The sequence below is a fragment of the Lactuca sativa genome, chromosome 5, assembly GCF_002870075.4.
Source record: "Lactuca sativa cultivar Salinas chromosome 5, Lsat_Salinas_v11, whole genome shotgun sequence".
In the NCBI taxonomy this organism is placed as follows: Eukaryota; Viridiplantae; Streptophyta; class Magnoliopsida; order Asterales; family Asteraceae; genus Lactuca; species Lactuca sativa.
The window spans coordinates 293,556,099-293,573,981 of record NC_056627.2 but is presented as its reverse complement, the minus strand read 5'-3'; the positions used below and the strand labels follow the sequence as shown (position 1 = coordinate 293,573,981).

Here is a 17,883-nt window from a genome sequence, read left to right as displayed (position 1 = left end):
ATGTTGCGTTCTCAAAATTCGATTATGATTACGACATCCCTCTTCATAGTTCAAATTATGAAAACATGGCAAATAAAAAATTTTATAGCATAAATCATGTCCCATATGCTTTGGGTATAGGTTTGATTACATGTGCTATAATATTCATCCATTCTAAATTTTCCAAATGCCTAGGGCATTAAGATGGAAAAAGGAATAGAACTGGAAATGACAAAAATGATTAAGCAAAATTGTTGAGGACAATCTGAGGTTTACCAAAGATTGGTTGCTCATGGACAATTAGAAGTATAGAGTAAGGACCATATTGACATATTTTGAAAAGAGGCAACTCTTGTTCAGTAGTGATGGTCAAAATGGTAATATGGAATTGTCTCCATAGGTGGAAGTTATTCTTTGAATCTGTGTAAGATTAAAGAACTTAATGCTAAGAAGGATGTTCAAAGGAATATACTTTGAATTTGAGACTTCATTTCCATGGAATTGTTTTCCATTGGAATACTTTGTAATGTCTGTTGCCAAGTCTTTGTGACTTCTGTGCATAGTCATTACAAGGGGATCAATGCATATAAGTTTAGAATCTAACAGATTACAGTAAATGGCAAGAGTTTGGTATTCTTGCATTTACAACAAGGATTGGAATTGTGAAATGAGCCTCATTGGAATATTGTCAATTGATCTATTTCACAAAGAGAGGACCATATGTAAACATAGTATGCATATTTGGAGTATGGCATAATTGTTGTTTGGAAAAACATAGTGTACATGCTTGGAGCATGTGATAACTAATGTTTTAATTCAAGCATAAAGTTGATTAATCGAAACATAAATAATGAGTAATCAATATGGTGCTTATATAAAAGGTGTTTTTATTTACACTCAAAGTGTTGGGGCCATATAAGATTAGTATTATTCTTGTGTTTCACTTTGCATGTTTTGACTTCCAGAATAATTATGTTATGGTATATATCATATTATTCAAACCATACACAGTCAGTCATATGTTGGAAGTAGATATGAATCAAGACTGTCATGAATTTGGCTTGTATGATTTTTCTAAAGTGCTTTAGACAATGCAATGGTTGCTACAACATTGATGAGTACTCATAAGGGCTGAGTATTGGATTCAACCCATGCTCACTTGCATCACTTCATAGAATTTATCTCGAGTGATCGTGAGACGGTAATATCATATAAATCTTCAAACCTAGAGATATGAGTTGTTGACTATGAGTTGGTTATTCATTGATTGTACGAAAACGCATTGGTAACTCGATGTTTTAAAACGTGCCTTTGTGAATAATTCAACAAGTAGTTAGTACAAGCATATCAATCGAAGTTTATCTGTTCCTTCTAGAAATAAAAACGATATCTGGGCCCCTCGATGATTTGGTTTTGACCTATGTATCGGGCCCGGTCAGAACCTAATTGATGTGTTCAATTTAGTTCTATGTCGAAACAAATCAGAGATCGAGAAACAAATGTTGGACAATAAGTAAGACCATGTTCCATGTGTTTGTCCGGCTGATATCATGAGAATAGAGGATAATATGATCACTTATCTTAAATGGCGTATCATCATCATCTTAGTTCTGAAAGACTTTGAAAGAGCTACGATTGCTAGTCGGATTTTGAAGTCATATTTGCAAATATAATTATTAGACTTATCCAAGTGGGAAATTGTTGGATATAGTGTCTAAGTCCATAACTTTATTTGGTATGTACTTGACCCGACCCGGCATGGTCCATTTGGGTTGCATGGCATTGCAGTACTTGGATAGACAAAATGAGAGAAAGTACACTTGTGATTATTAATATATTATAAGTTCTAATATATTAATAATAGTATTATTTAATTAGTAATGATCAAGTATTAATCTAGTATTAATTTGGTGATCAAAGTGAGACTAATTAAATATATAGGGTTGATTATGACAATCATCAATTCTTTTATGGTGGATTAATGATCCATGATTTATGGGTTTGGTTATAACCATATGGAGCTCCATGGGAGTTACAAACCCATGGGTCATGAGCAATGAAGAGTCATGACAATTAGGGTTTACATTTGTAACTCCTAATTATGACACACTATAAAAGAAACCCTATAGCATGCAAAATCGGACTAGGGTATTCATAAGAGGGCATAACCGATTTTTGAGGCTAAGTGACATTCTCTCAAGTTATTCTAAGTTTGTAGTGTTGTGTGAAGCATTAGAGGCACAACATTTGGGGTGCTAGGCTCACAAAGTCTTGAAGGAATCCAAGCAACAAAAAGGTATGTATTTCTACTAGTTTTATGTTTTATATATTCCCCATGCCATGCTAGTTAGCAAATAACCTTGAAAAAGAAATTTGCGTGTATATATAGAAAATATAGATTCAAGGTTATTAGGGTTGCATGTACACTTAGGAAGTGTTAGAATGCTCAAAACCCATCAGTAATACAGTAATTTAGTTCAAAATATTCGACAAGTACATCAAAAGTAAACAACTAGTAGGGGTAATATAGTAATTAAGTTCAAAAGATTACCCCACACTACATCAAAATATATATCACATGCATTACCCTACTACACCAAAACCTAATTACTCTAAGGTCACAGGTTTGTCTTGGCTACATCCAGTTCCATCCTTGACTTTAACATTTTTCTGAAGACCAATTTCTGTGATTCTTTCTGAAAACTTTCTCACCCAACCATCATCATTCAAAGGAACCTTCTTCATAGGACTTCTCTTCACATGAGCCTTCTTCACAGGAGCTTTCTTGACAAGCGCTTTCTTAACATGATCTCTCTTGATAAGAGCTTTCTTCAGAGGAACTTCATTTACAGTAGGAGTAGGAGTGCTTGGAGCTGGAGTTGATTGGCTTGGACCTGCTGTGCTTGGAGCTGGAGTTAGCTTACTTGGGCATGTGGCTTTGTTGTGGCCAGTTTGGTGGCAAATGGTACATCTAAGAGGAATGCCTGCCCTTGACACAGTATGCCTTGTGTGCCCACCATTTGGCATAATGTTCTTTCAAACTTCCCTCAAATTTAGACAATGCTAACTTTTTTTTTGCATTCCTACACTACCCAACACTCACATTAATGTTGTATCTCTTAGATACTAGGGCTTTCATTTTCCTAAAACTCAGTTTAGGACTCTCCAAAAATCATTCACAAATTGTTTCCCTATCCACTTGTATGAAACAATTGACCTAAGTTTGAATGCCCTAGAGCACTTGTGCTCTGTTATAAGAGACTTAATCTGAAAAGTGTGTTCCTCTTTCATCCAGGAAGCATACAATCTAAAAGGGCATGTTGGATTCTTTCCTTTACAACACCTAACTAGCAACCTACTCTTGTCATTCATTTCATACCACAGATCATAACCATTTGCTACAGCATAGCAACTAAGAGAGTATTTAAGTTCAACAGTAGTGGAGTATTTCATACCTAATTGAGGCTTCATCTCATTCCATTCCTGAGTATGATCATGTCTTGGGTAGATAGGTCGTATTGCATTATGATCTTCTTCATCCAAGTCATCATTCTGTATTTGACAAAGTTTGTTGAGGAATTGATCATTGAAATTTCTTTTGAGGGATATAACTTCATCGTCCTCTACATGTTCAACTTTCAGACCATCTTCTAAAATGGAGTCAACATCATCAATAGAAACCAAATCATCATCTTCAAGGTCTACTTCTTCCTCTTGAATCCAATCAAACAAAGGTTCATGATGATGATCCACATACACATCCAATCTCTTCTTTTCATTGATATCTTCAAGAAACTCGTTAAAATCGCAGTCATTTTGAATAGCATGTAATCCCTCCGACAACCTCACTTCATGTGGACAGTAATACACATCTTTGCATCTTCCGTTAGTAACCTTTTCAAGAAAGGGGATGAAATCAGGGAAGTTCATCTTGTTCACAACCGTGTATGGTAAAAAGGCTTTTACTCCATTTAAATACATCAATAAGGTAGGTATGAACACCCCATTATAGTTTACATCAACGATTGTATCTGCACCTTCTGCCATTGTTGATGTTGATTGTGAGTTAAGAAGTTTGAGGGATTATTGACTGAGTAAATGGAGGAATTGGTGATTAAATGAGCCCTAATTGTCGTTTCGATCAATGTGGTGTAATTTACCAATATCCAAGTAAGGTGATATGTGGATGTCATCGGACTATTTTATTTCGAGAAAATAAAATAAACATCGGATATGATCGGTATACCGGGTACAGGCGGTCAAAATGATTGCATAACTACAAAAAATCGAGTATAAGGGTTTTATTTACAAAAAAATAAAATAAAAAATAAGGACTAAATGTATACATTTCAAACAGTATCTTACTCTATCAAGTCATTTCCCTAATATTCCAACTTATTATAATTTTAGGAAAAAAGCTACAACCTTATTAAGTTGCCTAAATAAGCGAATATATTTCATATATTAATTCCTTCGAAAAAATTATTGCAGAAGAAAAAAGGGATATTTTAATGATGTAAATTACTTAAATATCCCTTTCTAAAACATATCAATCACAATAGTTCCAAACATTATGGGGCCTGGATGAATAGAAATTAAAACAAATAATTGAAAATATCCGTTATAGCAAACAAGATCAATACAGATATGCCGGTCACCATTCATTTTTAGCCTCCACCCCACTCTAATAATCAAACACCTCTTTGTTAATATGACAGGTTCCACTAGGAAGTCAAAGATCTTGTTAGTATCTGCTTCGATTCTACTCATAGTGGTCGGAGTTAACTCTTCGAACATCATCAAATCATCATGTAGCCTCACTCTCCACCCTGACCTCTGCTACTCCACGCTTTCCGGCGTCCCTGAAAAGGTCAACACGCCAAATGACGTCATCGGGCTGGCTGTCAACAAAACCAAGGAGATAGTCCAACGGAACTACTTCACCATAAAGAAGCTTACACTTAGGACAAATCTTACACAACGTGAGAAAATCGCTCTCCATGACTGTCTGGAAATGGTCGCCGACACCCTCCAAGAACTCAACCAGGTCATCGTTTTACTGGAGACATATCCCACCAAGAAAGGGATTCGCCTTCGTCGACATGTCGATGACTTAATGACACTCATGAGCACCACTCTCACCAACCAAGAAACATGTATCGATGGGTTCTCCCACGACAAACATGATAGGCAGCTTCGTGAATCGCTTATCGACGGCGAGATCAACGCCGGGAGGTTATGTAGCAACTCACTGGCCATGATCAAGAACATGACCGACACAGATATGGCTAATGATCAAGTCAATACAATCGGCAGGAAGTTAAAGGAGGAGTGGCCGGAGTGGTTGTCCGCCGGAGATAGGAGGTTGTTGCAGTCAGGGACTGTGACACCTAACGTAGTTGTTGCCGCAGATGGAAGTGGGGACTTTACAACGGTTTCTGCTGCCGTTGCGGCTGCTCCTAACAGAAGCACAACCAGGTACGTGATCAGGATAGCTGCAGGGGTATACCGGGAAAACGTGGATATCCCGAGTAATAAACTGAACTTGATGTTTTTGGGTGCCGGAAGATCTTCCACCATAATCACCGCTAGCCGAAGTGTCGCCGGCGGCGTCACCACGTTCAATTCCGCTACTGTCGGTCAGTACTACTCAGTTGTATATGATATCAATGTGTTGTCTTGTATATAAGTTTCTCTATGCTAACATTCAACTGTTTATATGCAGCGGCGGTGGGTGCCGGATTCCTAGCACGGGGCGTAACTTTTCAAAACTCGGCAGGGCCTTCTGGGAATCAAGCGGTGGCGCTACGTGTCGGGTCAGACCTATCTGCATTCTACCAATGCGGCATGATAGCATATCAAGACACCCTTTACGTCCACTCAAATCGTCAATTTTACATCAACTGTTACATCGCCGGCACCGTTGACTTCATCTTCGGCAATGCCGCCGCCGTGTTGCAAGACTGCGACATCCATGCCCGTCGTCCTAACCCAAACCAAAGGAACATGTTTACAGCTCAAGGCCGCAGCGACCCTAACCAGAACACAGGGATTGTGATTCAAAGATCAAGGATAGGAGCTACGTCTGACCTTATACCGGTTCAAGCTAGCTTTCCGTCGTACCTGGGTAGACCATGGAGGAACTTCTCGAGAACGGTGGTGATGCAATCAACGATTAGTGACGTGATTAACCCAGCAGGATGGTTTCCTTGGGATGGGGATTTTGCGTTGGATACTTTGTATTACGGAGAGTATCAGAATACAGGGGCTGGGGCTGATACGTCCAATAGAGTGACATGGCCGGGGTACAGGGTGATTACCAGTGCGACGGAGGCCGGAGGTTTTACTGCCGGAAACTTTATCAATGGTGGTAATTGGTTGGCAGGCACCGGCTTCCCTTTTTCTCTTGGGCTTTGAGGAATATTGATTCTGTATATGAATAATGATTGAATAAGTTGTTTGATATAACAACAACAACAAATATTGTATTTCTTTGAATCCAATATTGTAAGTTTCACCATAAATGATGAACAAAGGTAAAGTTTAAGGCATGTTTCGATGGATAAAACTTCTCATTTAAAGTTTTTTTTTCTTAATTAAGCAATTCTTCAAAAACCATAATTGTTTGGTCAGGTATTTACATATCAATCGATCTTTCATGAGTTTGCCATTTATTATTTTATTATTTTGTAATACTTTTGAAATAAGTAAGTTTTTTTTTTTTTTAATTTTAAAATTAAAATATCATAATATATATATATATATATATATATATATATATATATATATATATATATATATATATAAATTGCAATTAATATGTATTTTTGTTTATTATTTTAAAATTTTATTTTAAAAAGTGGTTATTATTTACACTTTGATATTTAATTTTTCAATCAATCCGTATAATATAGAAGTTTTACACCTAGTAATAAAACAGACAACATAGCTACTTTTCAAAATTTTAAGATTTTCATTTTTGAAATTTTATAATTTTCATTTATGAAATTTTATAATTCTCGTAAAATATAAGTACTTTTCATCTGAAAGTTTAAATTTGTAGTTTTCATCTGAAAGTTTAATTCTCGTAAAATTTTATAATTCTCGTAAAATTTTAAGATACTTTACAAAATGTTTTCTATGTTGTAGTTATTGAAGCAATTTATATATTTTATTGGAGGTAGTTGTTGAAGTAGACGTTGTATTTATTCAAAGTTGTATAAATAAATCGTTCAATCACAAAAATGACCGAGATTAAGGAAAGTTAGATCACAAAATGACAACCAAAATGACAATCTTTCTACATAAAGTCACAAAAAAGTCATTATCTCGTAAAATATCTTTGTAATCGTAAAATATCTTTTACAAAGCTATTTTATTTTGGGAAACTAGTTTGGTAATTACTTTCATTTTCCCAAACAAAATTAACTATTTTCAAAATGACAATATTAATATTATAAATATAATATTGTAAAGATATTACTTCTAAAATTTATGGTTATTGTGTAATAAACATAATCAAGTGGTTAGTTGTTGACATGTCTCTTTTGATCAATTTTGTGCTTTTTTGAGAAATTAAATAATTTACTTTTAAATATCAACAAGTTATACTATATTAAATTTAAAAATTAACAAAAACATATCATATAATAATAAGTTCATTTTTGATGATTTAACAGATTATTTATTAAATAGTAAATAGCATCTGCATATAGAGCTGAACATGATACGATATCAGTTTATTTTTACTCAAATCGTATACCGTACCAAGTATAGTTAGTACAAATTTTTTGTTATCACTACCGTACCACGTATATTTGATACCAACTTGTTTGACTCCCACCAACTTTTGATTAGTAAAAATTGGTGATATAATTACTAAGGTCTCGTTTAATAGTTGTTGTTCGTGAAAGTGTTGTCTGTGAAACTTTTTTTATTAGAAAAGAAAGACTGACTATACTCAATGATGAAAAATGACCATATTATCCTATTGTTTTATTTTGTGATGCATAAAGTTGCTGAATAATTAAAAAAATATACAAATTGTCATACAAAATCAAAATTAAACAATATTCATTTAAAAACCCAACGTGTGATTCTTGACCTAGTAGTGGTGGGATGAATAAGATTTTCTAAAATAAATTAGGATATTGTGGTGTTGTCCAACAAAAAAATTAATACAATAAAAATGAATTAAAAAATTAACTAAAAAACTTAATAATCCAATAAAATAATTTTTATTAATATATAAATATTATATATATTATAAATAATATTTACTAATATATAATAATCCAATATAAAAATTAATCTATAAAAAGGGAATTAAAAAATTATTTAAAAGAAATTAATAATCCGATAAAATAATATTAGTTAATATACAAATAGTATATTAAAAATAATATTTATTAATATATAAATAATCCAATAAAAAAGAAATAATGCAATAGAAAAGATATTTTATATATATATATATATATATATATATATATATATATATATATATATATATATATATATATATATATATATAAGAAATTAATAATCCAAGAAAGAAAGAGACGATGTTTGGGGCATAATTGTCTTTCCAAGTATCATTTGATTTTAGTAATTTAGGGTTTTAGACTGGAACTCGACAAGTTGGGGAGCTCTAACTCGTCGAGTAGAAATCGTTTTTGGATGCGGGACTTAGGATCTACTCGATGAGTTGGAAGGCTCAACTCGACGAGTAGACGCTGTAAATAGAAACCCTAATTTTCAGGGATTTGTACCCTATTTAAAAACTGATGGCTCATTTGTACCCTCTCTCATCTTTCTTACAGCCTAGAGAAACCCTAGTTCGAGCCTTATACCTTCTTGAGAGAGAGAGAGAGAGAAAGAGAGAGAGAGAGAGAGAGAGAGCTTTGGAGAGTGAATTTGGTGTGGTTGTGAAGGATTTTGAAGCTTGAAGAAGAAGGAGTAAGGAGAGAAGCAGTAGATCCGACATCTACTCTGTATTGGCGACCATCTTGAGGTCTAAAGTCGTTATCTTGATCTTTAGTTGCTTAGATCTCATTTTATGGAAGTAAATGGTCACTTTTGGTGCATAATGGTATCATTCTTGGATTGAAACTTGTTATGAGGATAGGGTTTCAGATCTGTACATCTCTAGACCTCCATGGACATAAAGTTGCTCACTTTATCTATTCTTAGCCTTTCTCCATGCCCTAAACTTTGCATAAACCTTAGTTTGAGTGTTTTAGCCTCTTAAGGTCTTGCATGCACATAAAGTTGGCAACTTTACATGATAACTACACCCTAGGGGGCTAGATCTGTAGTTTGAAGTCTTAAAATCCCCTGGAAAGGACTAAACATGAAAAGGGCTAAAGGGACTCGACGAGTTGCTTAGCTAACTCGACGAGTCGGGCAAGGTTCACTCGTTTTTGGGATCCCGAGTGATCTCGGTGAGCTGATTAGGGGTTTTGGTCTAGAGATTTCGGCTTAGAGTTTTCGGCCCTTGAACACTGAAGAACTCGAAGAGTTACTGTAACTCGGTGAATTGACTCGGGATTTCAGTTTTATGGACCTTGAAGGAACTCGACGAGTTGGGGTCAATATGGACTGTTAACCTTGACTTTGACCAGGGTTGACCAAGTTTGACTGTGAGAGAATTTATGGTATTCTAGGATTTGACAATTTAATCACATGTTGGTTATAGGTAGTTGAGTTGGAGTAGCGCGTTGGGACTTATATGATCTTATCTTAGCAGTTCAGCATTCTAGAGAGGTGAGTCTTTTCACCATACCAATGGGTCTAAGGCACCAAGTCCGACCCATTTTACGATATGTGGATGGTTGATTGATTATGCATTATGTTAGTATAACTCTTGCATGGAAGACCCCCGGGGGGTTCCGTGGCAGTAGATTGAGACGATGCGGGGGTTCCCATGACATTAGTGTAAGACCTTGGAGCGTTTCCATGACATTCTATTATATTTGCATGTTTTGCTTGTTTGTTATTTCTTGTTAGTAAATACCATTTGGGGGTTCCCATGGCAGGAAGACCATGTGGGAGTTCCCATTGCAGGTAGTTAAGACCACGTAGGGGTTCCAGTGGCACTAGGTGTAAGACCTTAGAGGGCTTTCATGACATCCTTATATGTTGTATGCATGGCTTATATAGTTTATGTAGCTTTCATAGCTAATATGGATTATGTGATTATGTGGATTGTGTGGAGTATGCTCTGGGGAACTCACTAAGCATTAGCTTACAATTTGTTGATTGTTTCAAGTACTTCTGAGCCTAAGGGAAAGGGCAAGGCTTGATGGCACGGCATGCACTCTCTCAGGCGTTTTATAGGACACTCTGATATTTGAAATAAAAATGTTGATATTATGAATTTTAAAACAATTGTTCTTGAGATTTTGTGGTTTAATGGAAATGTTTTGATTATTAAAAATGAAAATTTTCTTTTGAAAAATTAGGTCATTACAAGTTGGTATCAGAGCCTTGGTTTGAGGGCTTCGGGCACACTCTCGGGTGTGTCAGGACTCAAACTAAGGAAATGGTAAAATTGTTTTAAAAAAATAAGAGTTAAAAACTTCTTAAACTGGAAAAGAAGAGAGTGCAATGCGTGTGATCGATCGAGCATAGTAAGTAGTTCCACAATATGTTAGCCATGTTATACTGATATTTGAGTTATGATAGTCGGATGTGTTTTGCTATGTGTATGCTTCTAAAATTGTATATGGTCAGGAGAATATAGCCTTAGAATGATTGATTTGGCCTTATTTCTTGTTCCTTGTTTGGTTGTAGACGTAGGGTAGAATCTATTATTCGAAAGTTTATTTGATCCTTTTTTGTGTATAATTTGCATGCATAAAGGCAACCTGTTATGATTGGTCTAATTTCTGGTTTGATGTGGGTAGAAAAAATCTTAGGATAAATTAGGGTTTGAATTATGTTTTGTTCTGGGATGAATTAGAGTTATCAGGTAGAACCTTGGTGAAGGTATAGGTAGGTGTAGAAGGTAGTATTGGGCCCATACTACTGAAAACACATGACTTGTACCCAAACCGATGTTGCATCTGGAAGCTCTAAGGAGAACCGGTGTGGGAGGATCCCCTTTTTGGACATCTTGATCATTATGACTTATGACATTGCAGTTCAGTATGGTGGTGACGCGATTTGGAGCAGGTGGATCAGGATCAGGATCTGGATCTAGGTCGGGTGATGGTATCGAGCCCATTGATGAGAGGTTGCGCGAGCTCATTGCAGTCGAGGTTATGAATGGCATCCTTGGCGCCACCCCAATGATTTTTGGGACGGCCGAGGAAAGGATGATGGAGATTATGGAGGGGACTCTCAGATCATTCAGAGCCGAGATTGTTGCGGGCCAGGTCGGGGCCCAAACGCCCTCACTCCTGGAGTTCAAGGTGTGACATCCCCATTTTCACGGCCAGAAAAGACCGATTTTGTTTATGCTTTATAAAAATCAGTGTACCTCTTTTAATAAAAATGTTGCAGAATTTGTTCCCAGTAAAACATGATAAACACGTTATCAAAGCATTTACGAAGAAAAGTATTTTTATTCATTTTAAAACATTTGGGATGTCATTGTCAATACAGAAACATAAGCATAAATAGAACTTACATACATTATCACTAGTGATTTATATCTCCTTAATCTCTCAGTGTACTGTGACTTCATATCAACACCTGTGATATAAATAAACTGAGTGGGTCGGGTTGGGAAACCTGGTGAGTACATAGGGTTTTCAACCCACAATAATATAATTATTATATTTTAACATCAAACAATCAACCCAATTACCCATTCCCATTATCTTCTTAAGGATTTACCCTAAGGGTAAGCTAATCCTTGTTCATTCATTCCTAAGGATCATCCTAAGGAAACAACATGAAGTCAATTGTTGCCAATGACACAGTGGTCAAGCGTAGCTGCTAATATTATCACTTAGGTGTAGCTGCCAGAATTGGGACATTTTCTACGAGGCGCTTCTGACGGTATTGACCTTTAAACGCTACTGTCATGGTCATAAGGCTCCCTATTAGGCGCAGCTGCCGATACTGTCCTTAGAGCGCAGCTGCTAGGACGTTTACCGTAGATCTAAAACATCTACGGATTGTGGCGCAGCTGCCAATGTTTACCTATAGGGCACTAGGTCCATACTACTAATGTTCCTCTATTTCAGCTTTTATCCCTCATCATTCATATACCCATGTTTTACCCAACATATTTTGTAGATATAAAATACTTTATACAACTTACATCATTTAAAACATGTATAAAAATCTTTCACCAGCATAGACAACAAGTATTCAGACAATATGCACACATAGCACGTAATTTATATTAAAATACTTCATATCTATGTGTAAGATGAAAGTAACTATGCACTCACCTGAAAAGTTGGTGATTCTGCCCTCGAACAACGCTTCGTTATCTCAAAACAATTATTCCTCGATAAAACCTAGTATCAATACCACTAGGGTTTAGTCTAACGATAACCGATACTAATTAATAGTCTGACTAGTATTAGTATTATATAAGCGTTAAACGATACTTATATAACTCATAATAATAACTCAAATAATTATTTTAAGGACCTAATAACATTACTATAGTTATTTGAAAGCTATATTAAAAATTGCGTAAGTGTAGCTCACTTACATCAGATTTTAAAGAAAACCGAACTTTGCTTGGAGTAGCGTTTCAAAACCGAAAGACCCTTTTCCTCGGGACTCCGGGAGCCTCGGGGCTTCCTTTGGATGCTAGGGGTTTTATCTAGGGTTTAGGAGGGTTTAGGGGAGCTAGAGAGAGAAAGAAACTAGAGAGAGAAGTGAGAAATGTGTGAAAAAGTCGGAACACTCGCCCCCCCCCCCCCCCCCTTTTATAGCCTACGAGGCCTCGGACTACGCTGGGCGTAATCCTTGGCTAAGCGGGGGGTAACTTCGGATAGGGTTTCCACCTCGGATCCAGCTATCTCACACTCGTCGGAAGGATAAGGCCGAAGGTATGCGGTGCGTACCGGATCTCGTACGCGGGGCGTAGTGTGAGGCTACGTGGCATGACCCGAAGCGAAGCCTTGGTCAGCAAGCAACGGCTCAAAAGCAGCCACGTCATCAACTTCTCGCAGATTTCGCAATTTTACACTCCGACTTCTAAAAATCATATCTTTCGCATACGAGCTCCGTTTTCGACATTCTTTATATCCACGCGAAGGTGGGAACATAATCTACAACTTTCGTTTAGACTCCATCGACTAATTTTGACTTTATTTTAAAAGTTATATTATTAACAGACCGGGACACGATTGGTCCGTAAAAAATTTCATAACTTCTTCATTCGACGTCTGTTTTCGTATATCTTTTTATTGTTATGCTACTATTAATGAGATCTTTGATTCTCGTTTAGGTTGTGTTGGCTAAAAACCGCTCGGTCTAATATTCGAATTTCGGGTTGTATACTGTTAAGCCGAAACTTCGAAAAATCATAACTTCCTCATATGAAGTCAGATTTGGGCGTTCTTTTTATGGATGTTCTTGTTGGAATAGTGTCTAAGGCTGTAACTATATCCGGTTGTGCATGGTCCTTTTGGGTTGCCTTCACCATAGCAACTTGATAGGATGATTTATTAAGAGAGAGTAAATATTATTAATATATTATGTGAATAATATAATGGATAATATATATTGATTAATATAAGTCATAGAATTAATTAGAATTAATTTGGTGACTTAAAGAGATTAATTAATTAAAGGGGTATAAACTGTCAATTGTTTGATAGTTAAGAATTAAACTGTAAATCCATTTGGATATGGTTTGGACGGATTCTAAGAGCTTTAGGAAAGCTTAAATCGTCCATATACTTATCTAGGAATGGATTTGGATAGCCTTAAGAGAAGATTATCTGATAGGGACTTATCTGTAATCCTTAAGGAGTCTACAAGTATAAATAGACCCCATGGCTGATGGAATTCGAGACTTGACCTAAAGTAAGGAACCTCTGGTCGAAATTCCTCCCCTCTCCTCTCTCCCAAATCATCCTCCTTGCTTTGGTGTTTGTAAGCCATTAGAGGAGTGACATTTGTGACTCTAGAAGCTCCAAGACCTCAAGATCAACAAGGAACTCAAAGGTATGATTCTAGATCTGTTTTAATGTTCTTGTTTAACCTAATTAGTAATTAGAAGTCTTGGATTCAAAGCATGTTTATTAGAAAGCCTAGATCCAAGCATTAGGGTTTTGCATGCGCACATAGGAAAGTTCTTATGGCAAAAACCCAACAGTTCTCGGTTTAACATATTCTACAACTTTCATTTAGATCGCCAATGCTAAAAATCACTCTATCATAAATTCACTATTTACGTCTCCTGGTGTCGTGTCGGTTTTGCCGTAAAACTTCGACGAGCCATAACTTTCTTCGTTATAACTCGGATTTCGGCGTTCTTTATATGTATGGAACCATTGAGACATATTCTACAACTTAGTTAAGATTATTTATTAAATAATATTTTGTCGAAAATTCGTTTTTGACCCCTATTATCTCTAAATTGACTAGCCCGGATCTACAGGCGTTACAATTATCTCCCTTTAGGATGATTACGTCCCAGAATCATCAACGAAATAGGGCCCACATGATGACTCCATACGCTATCTCTTCATCCTAAGTAATAACCGTAACTTTCATGTTTCTTTGAACGAGTATCTAACTCTAAGACTTCTTGACTGTAAGTGGTGCTTGATCTTGCAATTGCTCCCTATCTCACATTAGACTCCAAATTATGACCTACCATCATGTGATGCACGTTTAGACTCAGGTCTCTTAGAGTTAAATTCCAGAACAGACTATATCTTCCTTCATGTTCTAATGTGATATAATCACATTTTAAAAGGTAGCATTCCTAGCTACAAGAAACTATCGCGATACCTCTACTGATCGCTTTGATTAATTCTTCCAGCTTGAGTCAGGTGCTACATCGGACTTGGTTCTCTAAACTATGTAACATACTTGTCTTAGTCGGACTCAATTCGATATGACCACTAGGGTCGGAATATCAATAACCTCCTTAATCATTACTAAAACGATAGTAACGACCTACTTAGATAAAACGAAATTGATTACTAGTTTCTTGGTAACATTGCGACTTTCCCTGATCCAAGCGTGAGTCCTGTGCTTCCGGTAGTATAGGCCACTACTACCATTCACACCCACTCATACTCGTCCCAAGTATTGTCCCATAATTTTCCAAGTCACCATAGAAGAAAATCACATAACAACTTAACACATCAAATATCAAAAAGAAGGTTTTATATTATTCCTTGAAATGATTACATAGGTGTTCAAGTTCACCCTAGACTATTCCTCTAACAGGCTACATCACGTGGTACTATCTACACGACTACTTCATAACTCGATCTTTAGATGTCAATCCTTCACTCCTGAATCCATGCATTGTCATCTGCTTCGTCAAGGATCATTTGAAATGCTCTCGCCTTTGGCTTTGGCGGCAGATTTGGCTTTATAGCCCCTTCTCTCTTTGGTCTGTCTTGCTTGAAGTGCCCTTCCTCGTTACATTCGTAACACACCCTTTTGTTGAATGTACACTCGTTGTCATAATTCCCATGCTTCCCACACTTGAAACAAGTCACCTCCTCACCGCATTTTCCAGTGTGCTTCTTTTTGCACTTTTCGCACCATATTTCTTCACTTCCTCCTCCTCTAAACTTCCTTGTATTGGAATTTCTCTTCTCATCGGGCCTTGCTGATCCTCCGAATTTCCTCTTTTTGCTAACCTCAACCTTGATGGAAACTATTCCCTTAATCATATCCTCCACAGATTTGGCAGCCCAAATAGCTGCTTCCAGAGTAGGTGCTTGACGCACTGGTACCGCGTACTCCAATGGAAGTCCTTTTGCGTACTTGTCGATTTTTGTCAGCTCATCCGGAACAAGACGCAAGGCGAACTCCATCTTCTCTGTGAAGTTGTTGGTGTATTCATCAATAGACATGCTTCCTTTCTTCAAGGTAAGGAATTGGTTTTCTAGCTCGAGCAGATATTGGGCCGAGCAGTACTTACGTTTGAACTGCACCAAAAATTCTGCCCATGTCAGTTGTAGGGGCTCATTGGGGCTTAGAGTCTTCCCCAGAGTGTTCCACCAACGAACCGTGCCTTCTCTGAACTGGCGTACCGCAAACGTGGTTTGTAGTTTGCCTCTGCAACCACACATCATGAAAGCTAACTCCATCTTCGAGATCCAATCCATGACCCCGATCGGATCTTCCTTTCCAGTGAAAGTCGATGGCTTGCAAGTTAGAAAATCCTTGTACTTGCATCCATTCCTCTTGACTCCGTCATCCTGGTTGTTTTTTCAAACTATTGGTGGGTTGGCTTGACTAACGGTCCCACTGTAGTTCCCTCCTTCTGACTGCCCATCGTTCAATTCAGGCTGGTCAACTGGCATTGTAGGTTCGTCCCTATTTTCATGCAACATCTGCCTCGTTTCTTCCCTTTGTTCAGCTAACATAGCCCGCATCATGGCTTGTACTCCAACCATGGTGATTGGCTCAGGTGCAACTTCTACTATGACTGGTATTTACTGTATCACTGGGGGCTGATATCGGTTCCCATTTGCATTCAGGTTTCCGCTACAGGTCCTTGCCATCTTGATCTATACACCGAATAAGGTGAATCTAGATCTTTATTTAGGATTGACATTTAAATAATTCTTATCAGTCCTAAACGTTTATATGCTAGTTCTAATATCGTAGTTAAACGCTTAGAATCCTAAACACATAAGGTTTCCAGATCCGGTCGGCAATAGACCATAGATCCGAACAAATAACAGCACATCAGGCAAAAGCATTTAGCACATAAAAGCATTTTAGGCATAATTCCTAAAATAAGCTGCTGCTCACACCTCACAGTCATCGCTTAGCATTCTAAGTTTAAGTCTAGAGATAAATCCATATTCCTAGTTCACTTAAACTAATGCTCTGATACCAACTATGACATCCCCATTTTCACAGCCAGAAAAGACCGATTTTGTTTATGCTTTATAAAAATCAGAGTACCTCTTTTAATAAAAATGTTGTGGAATTTGTTCCCATTAAAACATGATAAACACGTTATAAAAGCATTTCCGAAGAAAAGTATTTTTATTCATTTTAAAACATTTGGGATGTCATTATCAATACAGAACTTACATTCATTATCACTAGTGATTTATATCTCCTTAATTTCTCAGTATAATGTGACTTCATATCAACACCTGTGATATAAATAAACTGAGTGGGTTAGGTTGGGAAACCTGGTGAGTACATAGAGTTTTCAACCCACAATAATATAATTATTAGATTTTAACATCAAACAATCATCCCAATTACCCATTCCCATTATCTTCTTAAGGATTTACCCTAAGGGCCAGCTAATCCTTGTTCATTCATTCCTAAGGATCATCCTAAGGAAAAAACAGGAAGTCCATTGTTGCCAATGAAGCAGTGGTCAAGCGCAGCTGCTAATATTATCACTTAGGCGCAACTGCCAGAACTGGGACATTTTCTATGAGGCGCTTCTGCCGATATTGACCTTTAAACGCTACTGTCATGGTCATAAGGCTCCCTATTAGGCGCAACTTTCGATACTGTCCTTAGAGCGTAGCTGCTAGGACGTTTACCGTAGATCTAAAACATCCACGGGTTGTGGCGGAGCTGCCAGTGCTCATCTATAGGGTACTAGGTCCATTGCTGCCAATGTTTACCTATAGGGCACTAGGTCCATACTACTAACGTTCCTCTATTTCAGCTTTTATCTCTCATCATTCATCTACCCATGTTTTACCCAACATATTTTGTACATATAAAATACTTTATACAACTTACATCATTTAAAACATGTATAAA

General features: G+C 36.9%; 1 protein-coding gene across 1 annotated transcript; it reads left to right on the top strand.

The window, feature by feature from the left end:
• Nucleotides 1-4,077: 4,077 nt before the first annotated feature.
• On the top strand, nt 4,078-6,530 carry LOC111910372 (pectinesterase). The gene is made up of 3 exons (XM_023906215.2): nt 4,078-4,089; nt 4,607-5,618; nt 5,705-6,530. The coding sequence occupies exons 1-3, from the start codon at nt 4,078-4,080 to the stop codon at nt 6,394-6,396; spliced, it is 1,716 nt and encodes a 571-aa protein (XP_023761983.2). The 3' UTR covers nt 6,397-6,530.
• The last annotated feature ends 11,353 nt before the right edge of the window (nt 6,531-17,883 follow it).